The sequence below is a fragment of the Neomonachus schauinslandi genome, chromosome 16 (assembly GCF_002201575.2).
Source record: "Neomonachus schauinslandi chromosome 16, ASM220157v2, whole genome shotgun sequence".
NCBI lineage: Eukaryota > Metazoa > Chordata > Mammalia > Carnivora > Phocidae > Neomonachus > Neomonachus schauinslandi.
The window spans coordinates 11,629,545-11,645,614 of NC_058418.1; the positions used below are offsets into that span (position 1 = coordinate 11,629,545).

A 16,070-nucleotide genomic window follows, 5' to 3' on the forward strand; every position below is an offset into this window, starting at 1 on the left:
TAAAAAAAAAAAAAAAAAAAAAAAAAAAAAAAAAAAGAAAGACATTTCTCCAAAGGCATACAAATGGCCAACAGACACATGAAAAAATGCGCAGCATCACTCAGTATCAGGGAAATACAAAACAAAACCATGAGATACCACCTCACAACAGTCAGAATGACTAAAATTAACAAGTCAGGAAACGACAGATATTGGCGAGGATGCCAAGAAAGGGGAACGCTCTTACACTGTTCGTGGGAATGCAAGCTGGTGCAGCCACTCTGGAAAACAGTATGGAGGTTCCTCAAAAAGTTGAAAATAGAGCTACCCTACGACCCAGCAATTGCACTACTGGGTATTTACCCCAAAGATACAAATGCAGTGAAAAGAAGGGGCACATGCACCCCAATGTTCATAGCAGCAACGTCCACAATAGCCAAACTATGGAAAGAGCCCAGATGTCCATTGACAGATGAATGGATAAATAAGATGTGGTGTGTATATATATATGTGTATATGTGTGTGTGTATATATATACACACACACACACACACAATGGAATATTATTCAGCCATCAAAAAATGAAATCTTGCCATTTGCAACGATGTGGATGGAACTAGAAGGTATTATGCTAAGTGATATAAGTCAATCAGAGAAAGACAATTATCATATGATCTCACTCATGTGTGGAATTTAAGAAATAAAACAGAAGATCATAGGGGAAGAGAGGAAAAATGAAACAAGATGAAATCAGAGAGGGAGCCAAACCATAAGAGACTCTTAATCATAGGAAACAAACTGAGAGTTGCTGGAGGGGAGGGGGAGGGGGTAACTGAGTGATGGACATTAAGGAGGGCATGTGATGTGATGAGTACTGGATATTATATAAGACTGATGAATCACTGACCTCTACCTCTGAAACCAATAATACATTATATGTTAATTAATTGAATCTAAATAAAATAAAATTTTTAAAAAGTAAAAAAGAATTACAAAGGCATATACCCTTTGACTCAGCCATTTCACTTCTAGGAATTTATCTTAGAGATACATTCACACTTGTGCAAAATGCTCTCTCTAGAAGGGTATTCCTAGCATCATGCAGTGTTCAGCAAGAGTGGAAACAAGCTGAACACACAGCAGTGGGGTACAGGTAAATGAACTAGGGTGGATCTTTATGTCGGAATACTATACATTCATCAGAAAGAACGAGGACACTTTTCATGTCCTGAAATGGAACAATCTCCAAGATGTCCTGTTGAATGGAGAGCTCAAGAGACAGAACAGTGGGTATGATGTGCTACTGTTTGAATTTTTTTTTTAAGTATTTCTAGGATTTCCTGGGTATGCATAGACTATACCTGGGAAACTATACCAGAAACTGGCAACACTGTAAATCCTTCCATATCTCTTGAGTTTTGAACATTTACCTAGCCTAAATAAAGAAATAAAGATGTCCCACCCCCACCTACCCAACCGAACACTCATTTCTGCCCGACATCCCTGTTTTCCCAACTATTCGTGTTTTGACTGTTCAAGGCTATTTCCTGTCCACAGCAAAGGCCTCTGCTTTCTCTCTGTGCCTCAGAAAGTGGACGGAGTACCCAGATGCTCCTGACCTCTCACTTCTCTCTAGCTGCTCATCATCTAAGAATACAGCTTAAGGGGTTTGAAGTCCCAATACTCTATCCTTTGAAACTGTGTCCATTCTGCCTTGTCTTCTGAGCCTCTCCACCTGATCAATCACATGGTGTCCTCCCCTCCACGTGAGGCCTGGCCACGATGTGAGTGAAGCCTGGATTTCAGGCCCCCCACCCCTTCACAACGGACCCTTCCAAGTCCCCGTACCTAATTTTGGTCTCATAATTTTGTCTTCCTTTTCTCTAAAAAGACCTGCACACTGTATAAAAATCAGGCCCCACAAAACTGAACCCACCCTGCTCTACCCTGCATTTCTCGTGATGCAATGCATTTGCAGTTTTCCTCTGCTACACTATAACTCTAGAAGGCAGAGGCCAGGTCTTACTCTGTTCATATCCCTAACCCTTAACACAGTCTGGTCAGCCCCCATTAAATGCCCACTGAGCTGAATCAAGGAATAAAGCCAGATATAAAGACTTATCACCAATGTGTTTCTGACTAGCTTGCTGATTAAAGTATTTGTTAACTACTGTCTCTCCCTAGTGTGACTCTCAGTGAAAACCCCCCTTTCTCCCCAGAAGCCTAAAACAGAGGTGTCTGCAGATTTCTTTCTGAATCTCCCCTAGAGAGGAAAAGGGTGGGGAAAATGCATCCCAATTTGCAGGGGGCCTCATGGTGAGAAGTCCAAATGAATAACCCAACCACACCGCCACTCACTGTCACTCAGATCTGAAACTTAGGAGTCAGTCCCGATACCCTCCATCCCTTCTCTTCCCCATCCAACACATCTGCAAGCCTGAACAAAAAAGTTCTAATTTTTTTCTGTGCTCTGAATTACTTGGTGTCTGACAAAACCTACTGCCCCCCTTCTCAGAGTTAAAAAATGGGTAAAATAAAATGCATAGGATTTCATATGAAATCAACTATATATGAAAAAGTCATCCAACATCTTGAGTTGTGATAATAATCTATGGGTTTCTTTATTAGCCCATTAAATAATAAGACCAAGCAATACGTCTGATGACTACTGTAATTTCAAAGCAATGATGAGTAAAAACAATATTTTGAGGTCTCTGTGTATAGAAATATCTGTGATTCCATCGGTGACAGAGTCCTGCTAATGCTACTGTGGTCTATTCATAATAGAAGGAAACGTAACATTTTCAGTTAGAGGATAGTAAAAGTTGAGACATAATTTTTTCCCATCCAAGTTCATGCACTCCCCTGAATTCTATCCACAGACCCCTCCAGGGGGTTCCTGTTCTGAAATGTTAATCTAATCATAAAGCCTCCACTGGTTTTCATCACACTTGTAAGACAATTCAACTCCTTGCCATGGCCCTGGATGACCTGGCCTTCCTCATCAACCAGGACTCTCACTCCCTGACTCGGAGCGAATTACACTGGTCTCCTTCCTGTTACTGAACTCAAAAAAGGCCCCCACCTCAGGGCCTTTGCACATGCTGTTGCCCCCCGACTTCTTGATCTGCACATGATTGGCCCCGCCTCATCACACAAGTCTCTATAAAACGCCCCCTCCTGAGAGAGGCCTCCCCTGGCTACCCGCTCTGATGAGGAGTCTTCCTCTCCTCAATCTCTCTCTATTACATTATACTCTTTTCCTTTCTTCATAGCAATTGTCAGCTATGGGTAGGTGCTTGTCTGGGCACAGACTTGTCTGCCTTATTCCTCACTGTATCCCCCCTGCAAAAAGGTGCTGGGGCATGGTGGATGTTCACGAAATGTTTGCTGACTAAAGAAATTGCAGAATGACAGAAGGAAGATTCTGGGTGCTGTGCTGGCTCAGAACTGGGGTTAACCAGTAGGAGGCCCCATTTCTCCATAATCTACAAGCAGCAAGCAATCTGAAGCCACTTGGGGGCGCATTAGGACCAAGTCAAGATGGTGGAGCAGTTAGAGGAAGTGGAGACACTGGGGAAGGGCCCCTGGCCAGGATATTTAGTGGATCATCTGCTCCGTCCCTGACCTGTGAGAAAAACGGGCACAGAGGGCTTAGCACACCCCACTAGAGCTGAGAAGGGAAGAGACCAGTTCTCGTTCATCGCTGGATTGTGATCACCCCCACCCCAGTGTGGGCACCCAGCAGGTGATCAATGAATTTCCAATGAATGAATGAGTGAAACCTAGGACTGACTGGTGGTGTTTCAGGCTGTACTTTGCCGCAACTGAGATCTTGGCCACAGTCGGGCAGAAAGACTGACGCTCTATTTACGTGACACACGGGTGAACAGGAGTATAATTGTCCACTTTCCCATCTGGGCTTGGTTCCACCTGAGGGTCGGGGGGGGGGGGTGGTGGAAAAAAGCCTTTAAAAGGAACTAGAGGAGGCCTGGCCCCTGCTGTGGCCGCTTGGGCCCAGGTGCAGCGCCTCACTCCAGCGCACAGGGCAGACTCTCCACCCCCCCAACTGTAGGGCCCCACACACGCTCTGGCAGCCACCCAGACTGGGATGGTGTCTGCGTGACACTCACCGGCCATCCCTGAGATGGCATGCTATGACCAGTTTTGGACACCCCATTCCAAGACATGGACAGTTTAGAATTAAGTCCAGGGCGGGGAGGACAGGAAGGGGGGTGTCTGGGGGACCATGTAAACTACATTGTCCTCAGTTGCATTCAGAGTGAGGACGGGCTTCCTTACTCTCTGAGCCATGACAGGCAGCCCTGTGGGTGGAGGGGGCTGCCTGGGAAGGGAGAGAGCACCTGTCCCAGGAGCCACCTGGGAGAAACGGCACCCCGACTTGCCCAGAACTGTGTGGAGGGAGCTAGGTGGGAGGGCGGTCGGAGGAGTGCCAGGGTCCCTGCCAGCTGGGAACCTTGGGGGTCTGAGCCTGGGTCCTGTTGCTTGCTTCTCGCTGTGTGACTCGGGGGAAGCCAGCTCTCTTCTGGGCCTCGGCCTCCCTAACTGTATAGGGTGACAGTGCATGGTGTCCTGGAGACGGCCAGACACCCGGCTGTCCCTCACACAGTTGGGGGACCGTGGGCATCCCTTACCCTGTTTACGCCTCCATTTCCTTGGGTGACACCACAATAACTCTTACCTCCTGGGGCTATTACAGGAATTAAATGCAACAACACACGTAGCATGTTTAGCCTGGTCTCTGTTCACTCGAGTGGTCCTGCATAAATGGTAGTCATTACTACTGAGTCATAGCTCTCTCAGGGCTTGGTGTTCTCATCTACAAAATGGGGATAAGAATGTCTGACTCTTTACTGGATTGTACTGAGGCCTGAGTAGTATTAGTATCTATAAGGTGTTTGGGAAATCACAACATACTCCCCCAGCACAAGCATCTGCTGCCCCTGCACCCTCCTGTCACTCCCCTGCTGTCACACCCCTCAAGCACAAGCTCTCAAGGGCGGGAGCCCCGTCCTCTGCCTGACAACTCATAACTGCCAGTGTCCAGCCAGCCTCCCCGCTGAGCTCCAGCCTCATATGCCCGTCTGCCTATTTGATGTCTCCACTTGGATGGTGAATAGACTCTTTATCCCCTGCCATGTCCAAAGGGAAACTCCTGCTTCCCTACTCCTGCCCTCCAAAACACCCTGTGTACCCCCGTCTTCCCCAACTCAGGAAATCAGCTCACCACTCTCCGGTTGCTGAAGCCAAAATTCTAGGAGTCATCCTTGATCTACCCTATCCATATAAAATAGCATTCTAGACCCCCACCATCACCTTCACCTCCCCGCCTGGATGCCTGCGAGCATTTCCCACTGGGCCCCTTGCTTCTACTCTGGTCCCCCACAGTCCATTCTCCCCATGGCATCTGGAGGGTGCTTTGTAAAGGGTCAGTTGGCTCATGCCACTCATCTGTTTAACAACCCCCCAACAGCTTCCCATCATATCTGGCATTCATTCCAAACCCCTTAATCTGTCCTAGAAGACCCCTCACCTCTTGTCTCCTGCTAACTTGCTCTGCTCCAGACATACCACTTTTCTCTGTGCCCTGATGTCAAGCTGCCTTCCACCTCAGGACATTTGCACTTGCTGTTGCCTTTTCCTCAGTTCTCCCCTGGCTTCTTCATGACTGACTCATTCAGGCCTCAGCTCTCAAAGGCTACCTCCTCAGTGAAACTTTTCCTAACCACCTCCCTGGAAGACACCAGCCTATTTCATTTTCTTCAGGACACTCACTCCAAAACAGTCTTGTTCGTTTGTTTACTTGTTTACTGTCTGTCTCCCCACTAGAACATGAGGTCCTCAAGGGCAGCCACCTCTGCCTCATTCACAGCTGTCCCCTCGGGGCCATGAATGGGCACCTGGCATATACAAGGTGCTCAATAAGGGCTGGATGAATGACTATGTTATTCTAGTCATTTCACTAGAGGAAGCCCTAAAGTTTGGGGGGGGGGCAGGTGGTATGGGCACAGGTGGCCTGTCTCTAACAGGGGTTCTTCTATGTGCCTCCTTCCCCAAAGGTGACCCTGCCACACGGAGCCCAGGAAGTCCCAGCGATTGGGGCAGAACACCCACAAACCGAGACCCACCCAACAGGGAGCAAAAACAACCTCCGTACATTCTGTGTTATATCCCATGCTACTGCTTCATGTTAAAATGCCAGGATAGATGAGCAACAGAAGACCCCAATCCCGCAGTTGTGGGGCGACTGGGATGCCCCGGCCTGGCTCCTGGACTCCAGGGCCTGTGGGCACACTGACAACACACCTCCAGGTGTGGCTGACCTGGCACCCACTGCCCCTTCCTCAAGCATCCACCTCTTCCTCTTGGGGACTTGCCCTCCCCCATTCTCAGGTCACATGGTCCAGGGGGGCTGACCCTACCTTCTCAGGGGTTGAGGACATTAACTCAACCCTGGCCAGTGGGAGGGTTTTATCTCCCCGGGTACAAGTGGCTGCAAGTCGAAGCGGGCAGGCGCCTATTTTGCCTGCCTCAGAATGAAAAAAGAGACAGACCCCTGGGGCCAGTCCCCATGTTCCAGGATGGGCCTCTTCGGTGGTCTGAGCCAAATATCCCCTTTCCTTCTTCAGCCACCTGGCGTGGAGTTTGGTCCAGCCACCACCCCTCCTAGCCCATCCTGCTCTGTCTTCCACTGCTGGCCCCCAAACCCCAACTCCCAGAGCCCACTGCGCTCTCTCACATTATGCTCCCTGCCTGGAACAGCTTTCTCTACTTCGTATACCCGGTAAACTCCTACTTGTCCCTGCTCAGGTCAGATCCCACCTCCTCCAGGAAGCCTTCTCTGATTCCCTCAGACACAGGTCACCTGTCTTCTCCCACACTCCCACCACATCCAATAGGTTTCTCTGGGAAACCTGTACTCACTAGGTCCTGTCCGCCTAAAAGATTTTGTCAAGCTTTATATGCCATGGTCATATTATGAAAATAGGGATTTTTTTTTTCTCTCCAAATACAAAATGATGTTTTAACGGTTAATGTAAATTTTCAATCAATGCCTACCCCTACCCCAGACATTCTGAATTAGTCCCCCGGAGAGATGTCTTCCCTACCCTTGATTGAAAAGCTGCATCCCTCATTGATTCAGTAAATATCCACGTGGCCCCCTTGGTGGAAAGCACCGTGCTGAGTGCTGGACACACAAATTATAGAAGTGTGTTATAATCATCCCTTTCTCTATACGAGTTAGGAAAATGCAGGGAAGGTTCCTGCCAAATGGTTTAACTGACATTACTTTGGAAGCTGGCATTCGAGGGACAGATGGGGGACTTTCCCTTAGTACTTTATGTAATTTTTAAAATGATAGGGCTAGGGGTGTTTTTGACTTTCTTAGTATTGTTCAAGTAAAACATTTCTTAGTGGTTCATTGGTGTGTCTGTTTCCCTAGAAGACTGGGAACCCTGAGGGGGCAAGGAAGCGTCTGAGTCATTTCTAAGCCTTTAGCTTCCCACCAGGGCCTGACACACGGGAGGCCGGGAAATGTCTGAAATGACCACGGGACAGAGCGGAGTGGGCATGGGAAGCAGATGGGTGGGAACGGGACATGGGCTGAGGAAGAGGGAGGGGTCAAGCCCAGGGGTGAGACAGCTGGAGCTGCAGTGGGCAGCTAAGGCAGGAGGACTGTGGTACCCACGGCAGCTGGTCGGTACAGTGCCTACAGCTCTTGGTGGTACGGGATAAACATTTGTCAGGGAAATGAGGTCACAGGGTGACAGAACTCCCAGAAAACAACCTTGGCCCAGCTTTGCAGTTGCAAAAGGCAGACCCGAGCAGATCGGAGCTGGGGACGGGAGCGAGAGGAAGGGGTTGGAGGAGGCCTTGAGAATCAGAGTCTGGGCGGGACAGCAGGTGGCAGGGAGCTTGGAGGAGGTGGTTCTAGGAGTGTATGAACGGAAGGAATGCCTGCTGCTGGTCTGTACGAGGCTGCTCTGTCCCTGTTCCCTCCCTGGAGTCTTTGTCCCTTCCACAGACACTTCCTCGGGCATATCTGGACCCAGCACTGGTGATTAGGGCCAGAAGCAAAGGAAAAGGGCTGGGGGCCTCGGGAGAATGCAGGAGGCAGGAAATCAAACCAGCTGGAGGGAGGGAAGTCTTGGAAGACATCCTGGAGGCGTGGACTCCCAAGCTGAGGCTTAAAGGCTGAAAAGAAGCCGTCCAGGTAAAGGGAGGGAGCCGACTTCCAGGCAGACAGGAGAACAGGGGCAGGGGCAGGGATACTTGAGACCTGGGGGAGGGAGGAGCCCTGAGCGTTGGGGTTGCTCCATGGAGAGCTGTATGTGCTGAGAGGCGCCCCCCCTGCTGCTGGGATCTCTGGGGGGCGGTGGGCGGGGTGAGGTGGGAAGGATGGCTACTGGCAGCAGCCCCAGATTATGTGGTCTGAGCCCTGACTCCCAGGCCGCTCTGCCCCTTGGGGTGACCTCGCCGGGGATGAGGATTTGTGGATTCTAGGAGGTCACCGTTAGCACAGTGCCTGCTACAAAGGCAGCACCTGCCAGACTCTAGTTACAGTTACCGTGGCGAGCCAGGCACCAGGGGCTAAGTCTGGAAGAGCCATCACAGAGCAGTGGCCACAGATTGCTCTGTGTGTCTCCGCAGAAGCAGGCCCAGAAGTGGGAAGCTCTAAGGAGGCAGACCCAGCTCAGCGTTAAGGACAGTCTTCAGTGGAAGCACTGGTCAGTAGTGGAATGGGCCCGTTGGAAGCTGAACTCTGTCAAGGGACAAACTGTGGGTGCTGGACACCTTCTCTGTGTAGACAGCGTCTGCCCCCGGGGTTCCATGGAAGGCGGTGGATAGAGAGAAAGAAAAGCGATCCAAAGAGCAGTCATTGTGGGAAACACAGGGTTAAGGGAAGTTAAACAAGGTTCCTTGCTGCAGGACTTCTCAGGACCTTCACTGCGCTGGAACATGGGCCACAGACTCAAATGCTTATGGAACCCAGGCAGATAGCACAAGTGGGTGACAGGGAAAAGTGCGGGTGGAGAGAGCAGGCCCATCAGGAGGGGATGCTCTGTTCTACCTACTCTGTTCCACAAACTATCCTTACAGGAAATTTGTGGGCTACTATCTTGGGTTGAACTGGGTCTCCCAAAAAGACTTGTCGGAAGTCCTAACCCCTGGTGCCTGTAAATACAAGCGTATTTGGAAACATGGTCTTTGCAGATGTAATCAAGTTAAATGAGGTCATTAGGGTCGGCCCTAATCCAACGACTGGTGTCCTTATAATAAGAAGGGAAAATGTGAATGCAGAGACAGACAGGCACAGACAGAAGATGGCCCTATGACCAAGGAGGCAGAGATTGGAGCGATCCAGCTAAAAGAATGCTAAAGATTTCCGGCACTACCAGAAGCTAGAAGAAGCAGAGAGAGATTCTCCCTAGAGCCACCCAGTTTGTGGGGCTTTGTCATGGCACCCCGGGAAATGAATACAGCCACGAACTCATGATTCAGTATATGCCAATAGTCTCCAGAATGGCCAGAGCGGTGCAGCATTCCCTGACCCAGCGGCCACGGGCCCCTTTTCTGAAAGAGCATCTCTCACTGGATACGCCAGAGCACACATTATAGGGTGCTGGCTCAGAGTCTCAGCCTTTCCTTCTGGGCCCACATGGGCACCATTCCACGGAGGTGACTCCTCGTTTCCTCAGCCAGAAACTGAGGATAATGGGCCAACCTCCCAGGTGGCTGGGAGCCCTCAGTGAGATACACAGAAAGCGCCTAGCCAGGCATGCCATCACATGGAGGACGTCCTCCCTCTGAGCGTTGATTTACCCCACTGAGACACGGGTGGCAGCATCCCCCGTGGCTCCCTGGCACATGACCGGCCTTCAGAAGAGTCCACGCAGACCGGTCAGCCCCCTGCACACCATGCTTCCGTGGGCCCTGTGCTGCCTGCCCCCCAGGGCTGCCCTTACCTGTGCTGTGAGCTGGATGGGCTGGGAGAGGGTGAGCTGTGGGGTCCCGGGGGGCTGGCTGGCAGGCTGTGGAGGTGGCAGGTCGCCCCCCCCAGAGGAGGCTGGGGGCTGCGAGGTCGAGGAGGAGGCAGAGGAGGCAGAGGAGGAGGAGGAGGAGGAGGAGGAGGAGGAGGCGGCGGCGGCGGCGGCAGCGGCACTGGATTGTTGCACGGCGGCGGCCAGGAGCTGGGCCTGGGCTTGCTGCAGGAGGAGCTGCTGCTGAGCTGGCATCAGTGCCGTGAGCTGTGGGGTGCGGGCGGCAGGGCCAGAGGAGGGGCGGGGGCGGGGGAGCAGAGAAGGCAGAGAGGGGTTAGTGCCCGAGCCAAGCAGGTTAGGGGGCAAGTCCTCCAGGAGGCCTGAGGAGGGCAGGAGGAGGGTGTGAGAGCATGGTGGTGGCCCTGGCGGGACAGCCCCTGCCACGGGTCCTGTAACAGATGGGAAGCGGCTGGTCGAGGCCCACGTTCCCTGTCCTTCCCCGAGTACTTACCCCGGCTAGCTGGCTGCCCGTCAACATGAGTTGGGCCTGGGGCAGATGCGGCTGAGCCAGCTGGGGGGGCGGGGGTGCTGCTGGGGCTGAGTCGCCACTGGGGTCTTCAGCCTTGATCTGGGGGGGAGAGAGGCAGGGTCCGGGACCCCAGAATGTTAAGTGGAGGCCAGAGAGAATGCCCACCTGTGAACCAAAGAGAGGGCACGTGTGTGGCAACGGCAGCCTCGGGCCAGCACAGGAGGAGTAGGCTGGGGTGTAGAGGCAAGGCCCTGCCTACCGGCTGGGGATCTTAAGTCCTGCCTCTGGCCTCAGGCTCCTCAACAATCAGGAGGGCTAACACACACCCCTGCATCAAACAGGAGAGAGGCACCTTTGGAGAGCAGTTTTCCCCTCTGGGGGGTGGGGGTCAGTTTCCCCATCTGTAAAATGGGGAATTTGCCAGCAGAGGACTCGGGGCATCAAAGAATAGTGTTCTGGGTCCCCATCCCTTATCTGCTTTATTATTTATTTATTTAAAAGATTTTATTTATTATTTGACAGAGGGAGACAGAGTGAGAGAGGAAACACAAGCAGGGGGAGTGGGAGAGGGAGAAGCAGGCTTCCCACCGAGCAGGGAGCTGATGTGGGGCTCGATCCCAGGACACTGGGATCATGACCTGAGCTGAAGGCAGACACTTAACAACTGAGCCACCCAGGTGCCCCTCCCTCATCTGCTTTAGCCAGAGGTGCATCTCTCATTAATGAAGTAGGACTTCATTGGAAGAACGGGTCTTAGGTTATGAAAAAAAAACCACCGACTTGGAACCTGGATCGGAATTCAAATGAGTATGGAAAGAGGCAGACAGTGCGAACAGGTGGCGTGGGCAGACGAGGATGAGGTGGGCTGGCGGCATGTGCGGCCCTCCTGGAGGGGAAGCTTGCCCAGCTCCTCCTCTGCTCCCACCAACCATTCATTTCAAAATCTAAAGCAAAACCCAAAACAACCTAAAAAAAAAAAAAGCGCCAAAAACGCTGGCAGGACCAGCCAAGCACATACACAGGCCAGATGTGGCCCAGATGCTGCCAGCTTTCAGCCTCCACCCCAGAAGTCCCTTGAGCCCCTCCTCATCTCTCTGTGCAGGATGTAGATGCACCTTGCATCAAATACATAGGACAGACCAGCACAGAGCAGTCCTGGCCTTCCTCCTCTCCTAGACAGAAAGGCCATACCGCGGTTGGCTTGCCTGAGAGGTCGGCTGGTAAAGGACATGTGGGGTTGGGGGGAGGCATGGCTTGCAGAATCACACTCTCGGGCCCAGAGGGGACACTGGGCTGAAGGATGATCCCTAATCCTTCAGCCCGATGTCCCAGCACCATTTTGCAAAAGGGGATCCAGAGAGGGAAAGCGACTTGTGCAAGGTGACATAGCAGCTTGGCAGGGGGGTGTAGCATTTGGAATTCAGAGTGAGATGAACAGAGGCCTGGAAAAGGCCAGATCACAGAGGGTGAGTGGCATGGCCCAGGGAATGGAGACAAATGTCAGAAAGTTTACGGGGTGCAGGGATGCAGCATCCCCTGGTGGGGACTCGAGGGCCCCTGGAAGTCTGGCTGTGTTCTGCCTCTTGACCCGGTGTGGGCAACATGGGTGTTCAGTTTGTGAAAACCCACTGAGGATCTCTGCATGTGTCACATTCCAATTAAAAGTTAAAAAACAAAAAACAACCAACATGGTGAGGATACTAGTCCTCTTTCAGATTTCTTTCATTCCTTCTGGTTCTCTTGAGAAAGCCTCCATTAGGTGCTAGGATAGTTCTAACGCCTCACCCCCAACACTGCTCATCTCCCTTTCTAATGAATGAAGGAAAGGCCTCAGGCTTAGACCCGTCAGCAGGCAAGAGTCTCTGGGTACATTTTAATAATCATTGTGTTGGGGCACCTGGCTGGCTCAGTCGGTACAGCACAGATGCTTGATCTCGGGGTCGTGAGATCGAGCCCCACGTTGAGCATGGAGATTACTTAAAAAAAATAATCATTGTATTTATTTCCATGGCAAGAGATGCTGGTTTTCCATTCGTGAAATTTCCATTTAAAAAACACGTATTTGAGTTGCTGAAAAAGCAAGCCAGTTCATGAGCTGAAAATTGTTGAAGCTGATGGATGGGCACCTGGGGGCTTATTTTCATTATACTCTTTTTCTTCTCCTTTTGTATCTGCTTCACATTTTCCGTAATAAAATGTTTTTAAAACTGAAGCCAATTAACACAATTGTGATGTAAGTAATTGTACACGGTGGTGTGTGGATGTGTCTGAAATTGTGACGGGGGCACATGAATCACTGCAGTTGGGGAAAGCAGAGGCTGCCCTCAAACAGGACGAGGTGTGGACAGAGGCCCGGAGTCAGAGGTCAACGCCCTCTCTGCCTCCGGTTTTCCCGAGGAACCAGGGTCCAGGCCAGGGAAGGGCGGCAAGGACCCTTCCTTCCCAGGGCTCCCCTGGTTTCCCCACAGAGAAGCAAGGCTGCCGTGGGGCTGGGAGGGGCTGCAAAGACACAGCTGAGGAGGGAAAGGGTCAGGACGATGGGCACGCGCTCTGCTGTGAGGGCTAAGGCCAGAACTGCGCCTAAGAGCAGAGGGAAGGAGGCCAGAGCCAGAGCTCCTCCCCTGGGCCCTGGCCAACTCACTCAGCACAAGATACCCACCCACTAAGCTGCATCAGGGCACCTCAGAGGCCATCGGATCTGACAGCCCCCCATGTTAGAGAAGAGGAAACCGAGAAGCCCAGCAGTGGTGGGGCGGTGGGGGGAGGAGGGGAGTGATTTTCCCAAGGTCACGGAGTAGTTCCCGGCCTCCAACCCCATCCCTTGCAGAGGACCCCTCTGCCCCTGCCCTCCATGCTGCTTTCAGGCCTCTGGGCCTGTGGCTGCCCCCACCAGGCTGGAGCATGGAGGCCTGGGCCCCAGACACCTCAGGAAGCCCAGCAGTGCCCAGAAACAGGCAGGGTCCCATCTGGATTAGGGATTTGTTCTGTCTGGCCACTTCCAGCCTCCCCATCAACCTCAGCCATCCTTCCTGAGTCTGCCTCCCATCCCATACCCCCCTCTACTGGCTGGCCCCTGAGTGTGTGTGTTGGGGGGCTGGGGGTAGGGCAGGCCCCTGTCAGGGAAGTTGGGATGGGGGCGGGGCCCTCAGCTTCCTGTTGTTCATCGCCCTGGGGCTCTGGGGGGGATTTCCCTGGCCACCCCCACCCCCCAGGGAAGGGGAAGGAGCCTGGGTGAGTCACAGGCCTGGGGCGGGAGCCTGAGTGTGAGAAGGGGCGGGAGGAGTCTTGTCACCAAGGTGTTGGGGCTCCGTGCCCCCCCTTCAGGCCCTGGGCCCACAAAGATGTGCGGGACCCTCTCCCAGACGCTAACCCATCACAGGACACCCTCCTCGTTCCCCTGCCCTGGCCGTTCTGATAGGTTCTTACCTTGGTGCTGGGGCCAGTTGGGGACACGGAGAACGGGGAGGTCTTATTCTGGGGGTTCTGGGAAGAAAAAGTTGGGGTGGGGAATGGGAAGAGTGAGGTGAAGCAGCTTTTGACACCATGCCCCTCCCCCACAGGGGCCCCCCTCTGTTCCCTTCTGCCCCTCCCAACCCCTCCTGCTCATCCACTCCCTCCTGACCTGATGGTTAGTGTCTGGTCCATTTCTTTCAGTGTCTGCAACGAGAGGGAAAGAGTGAGTTGTCACCTGTGCCCCCACAGCCCCTCAGCTCCCCCCACCCCACAGGCCCCCTGCCCTGCCTGCTCCCCTCCCCACCCACCTGTGTGCTCTGAGGGGGAGTCCAGACCTTGCTTCTCGGCCTCCAGGGGCTTAGACATTCTTATTTCTGGGGACAAAAGAAGGATGTAAGTGGGGTGAGGGAAGCCTGGGGGGCTCTTGGGCCCTCTTCCAGCACCACCCTAGCCTCTCTCCAAATCCCCCGCACTCCCTGCCACCTTGTAAGTGCCTCTTTCCAGGAGACATGCCCTCCTCACTGGGCCTCTGCCCTCCTCTGGCAGGACAAGAAAGGGATCCTTTTCAGCCCTGCAGAAGGTGGCACGGGGAGGGCCACCTCCCGTGAGGCCCTGGGGCAGGGTGGGAGGTAGCCGGTGGTCGTGAGAAGGCTTCGGTGCCCAGGAGGAGGTGGGTGATGTTCCACAGGAGCGAGTCAGCCTCAGGCCTCCTCCCGAGGCGTGCCCGTCCTGCCTCACCAGGTTTCGGGTGAGACATGTTTTCCACTCTGAGTGGGGCCTGGGGGTGTGAAGGGCTGCAGCATCCCCAAAGGAGTGAGTCTTCTGAACTCTGCGTGGGATTTGGCGCCCTCTGCCCCTCCCCCAGCCCACAATGTTCCTGTCCACACCTGACCCCCACTTGGCTTCCCGGCCTCCTTTCTCACATTCAGCTCACAGGCCCGGCAGCCCCACTCGCCACTTGGAACTCCGACTCCAACACCACCCGGCTCTGCCCCTGACCAGGTCCTCGGACTTACTCCTAGGCCTCACCCGGGACTTAAGCCTTGAATCCCCACTGCACGCCCAGATCCAAGCTGGGTGCCCCAGCCTACAAATGCAATCCCCTGCTATCTTCCCATAAACCCAGGACATGAGGGGAGGGGGCAAACAGCAAGCTGGCCCTGGGGCCACAAAGCATTGCTCTTCCCTCACAACACTGTGATGCTGAGGAGGGAAAGGTGAGCACTTACCAGTGCTGAGCACAGTGTTAAGTATGATTCAGAGCTCACAGTAGCAGTTGGTGCTAATATTACCCCCATTTTACAGAGGAGGAAACTGAGGGCCCGAGTGCACAGTGAGACAGCAGAAGTGCCCCAATTGGACACCTGTCTTCATGACTCCAGAGTTCCCGCTTCTCATCAGGACTGCTATGGTCTAGTGGGCCCCCTGCTGTGACTTCCACCCACCTCATCTCCAGCTGTCACCCCTACTCAAGTTCACCCTGACTGACGCCGACTCGAACCCAAACCTTTCTGGTCCTAGACCCCACACAAACCTAGGCTTCTTCCCTATCCATTCTCAGTCCCCTTACCTACCCTGAATCCCAACTCCCACCCAGATGGTACAAGTCCTTCATCTGACCTTGACTCCCAGCTTGGCCTCAGACCTTACTCGTGACCCTGACTCTGACCCCAAGGTCTCCCCCACCACTCACTCCACATCCCTGCCTAAACCACGATGCCCTATCAAAGGGGCTGTCCAATTCAAGCGCGTTTCGCGCCCAAGATATTGAAAGAAGGCCAGCTAACAAGAGCTAGGACGTCCTCAGCAACTGGAAAAAAAAAAAAAAAATGTCCAGGAATTTTGCAATCGAGGGTTACTCGACATGAAACGCCGCTCTGGTTTAAAATTCTTGATTAAAAAGCCAGGTCACACACTGCTCGTGGGAGTGTAAATCGATATAAGCACAATTCAGGAAAACTGACGAGGTTCCCCCTCCCTAGGACCCAGCACATCCACTCCCGAGCACCCTGGGGAGACAGAGGAGCATCCTGCCCCCCAAGCCCATGGGCACACAGCAGCCCCTTCCCCAAACTGGGAACAAGTCAAGGGCCTATCAGAGGATG

The 16,070-nt window shown here is 53.0% G+C and overlaps 1 protein-coding gene across 8 annotated transcripts in view; it reads right to left on the minus strand.

The window, feature by feature from the left end:
* Nucleotides 1–14,340, minus strand: part of POU2F2 (POU class 2 homeobox 2) — a 24,057-nt gene extending 9,717 nt beyond the window's left edge. For 3 of the 8 annotated variants that reach the window (XM_044921988.1, XM_044921992.1, XM_044921991.1), the window contains exons 1-4: nucleotides 14,274–14,340; nucleotides 14,135–14,169; nucleotides 13,939–13,995; nucleotides 10,495–10,611 (exon numbers count right to left, since the gene is read on the minus strand). In XM_044921988.1, coding sequence (XP_044777923.1) covers nucleotides 10,495–10,611; nucleotides 13,939–13,995; nucleotides 14,135–14,169; nucleotides 14,274–14,331 — 267 coding nt within the window. In that variant the 5' untranslated portion in view covers nucleotides 14,332–14,340. Of the gene's footprint in view, nucleotides 1–9,968; nucleotides 10,251–10,494; nucleotides 10,678–13,938; nucleotides 13,996–14,134; nucleotides 14,170–14,273 lie in introns of all 8 variants that reach the window. The other 5 variants (XM_044921990.1, XM_044921989.1, XM_044921987.1 and 2 more) reach the window with 3 other exon arrangements.
* Between the last annotated feature and the right edge of the window lie 1,730 nt (nucleotides 14,341–16,070).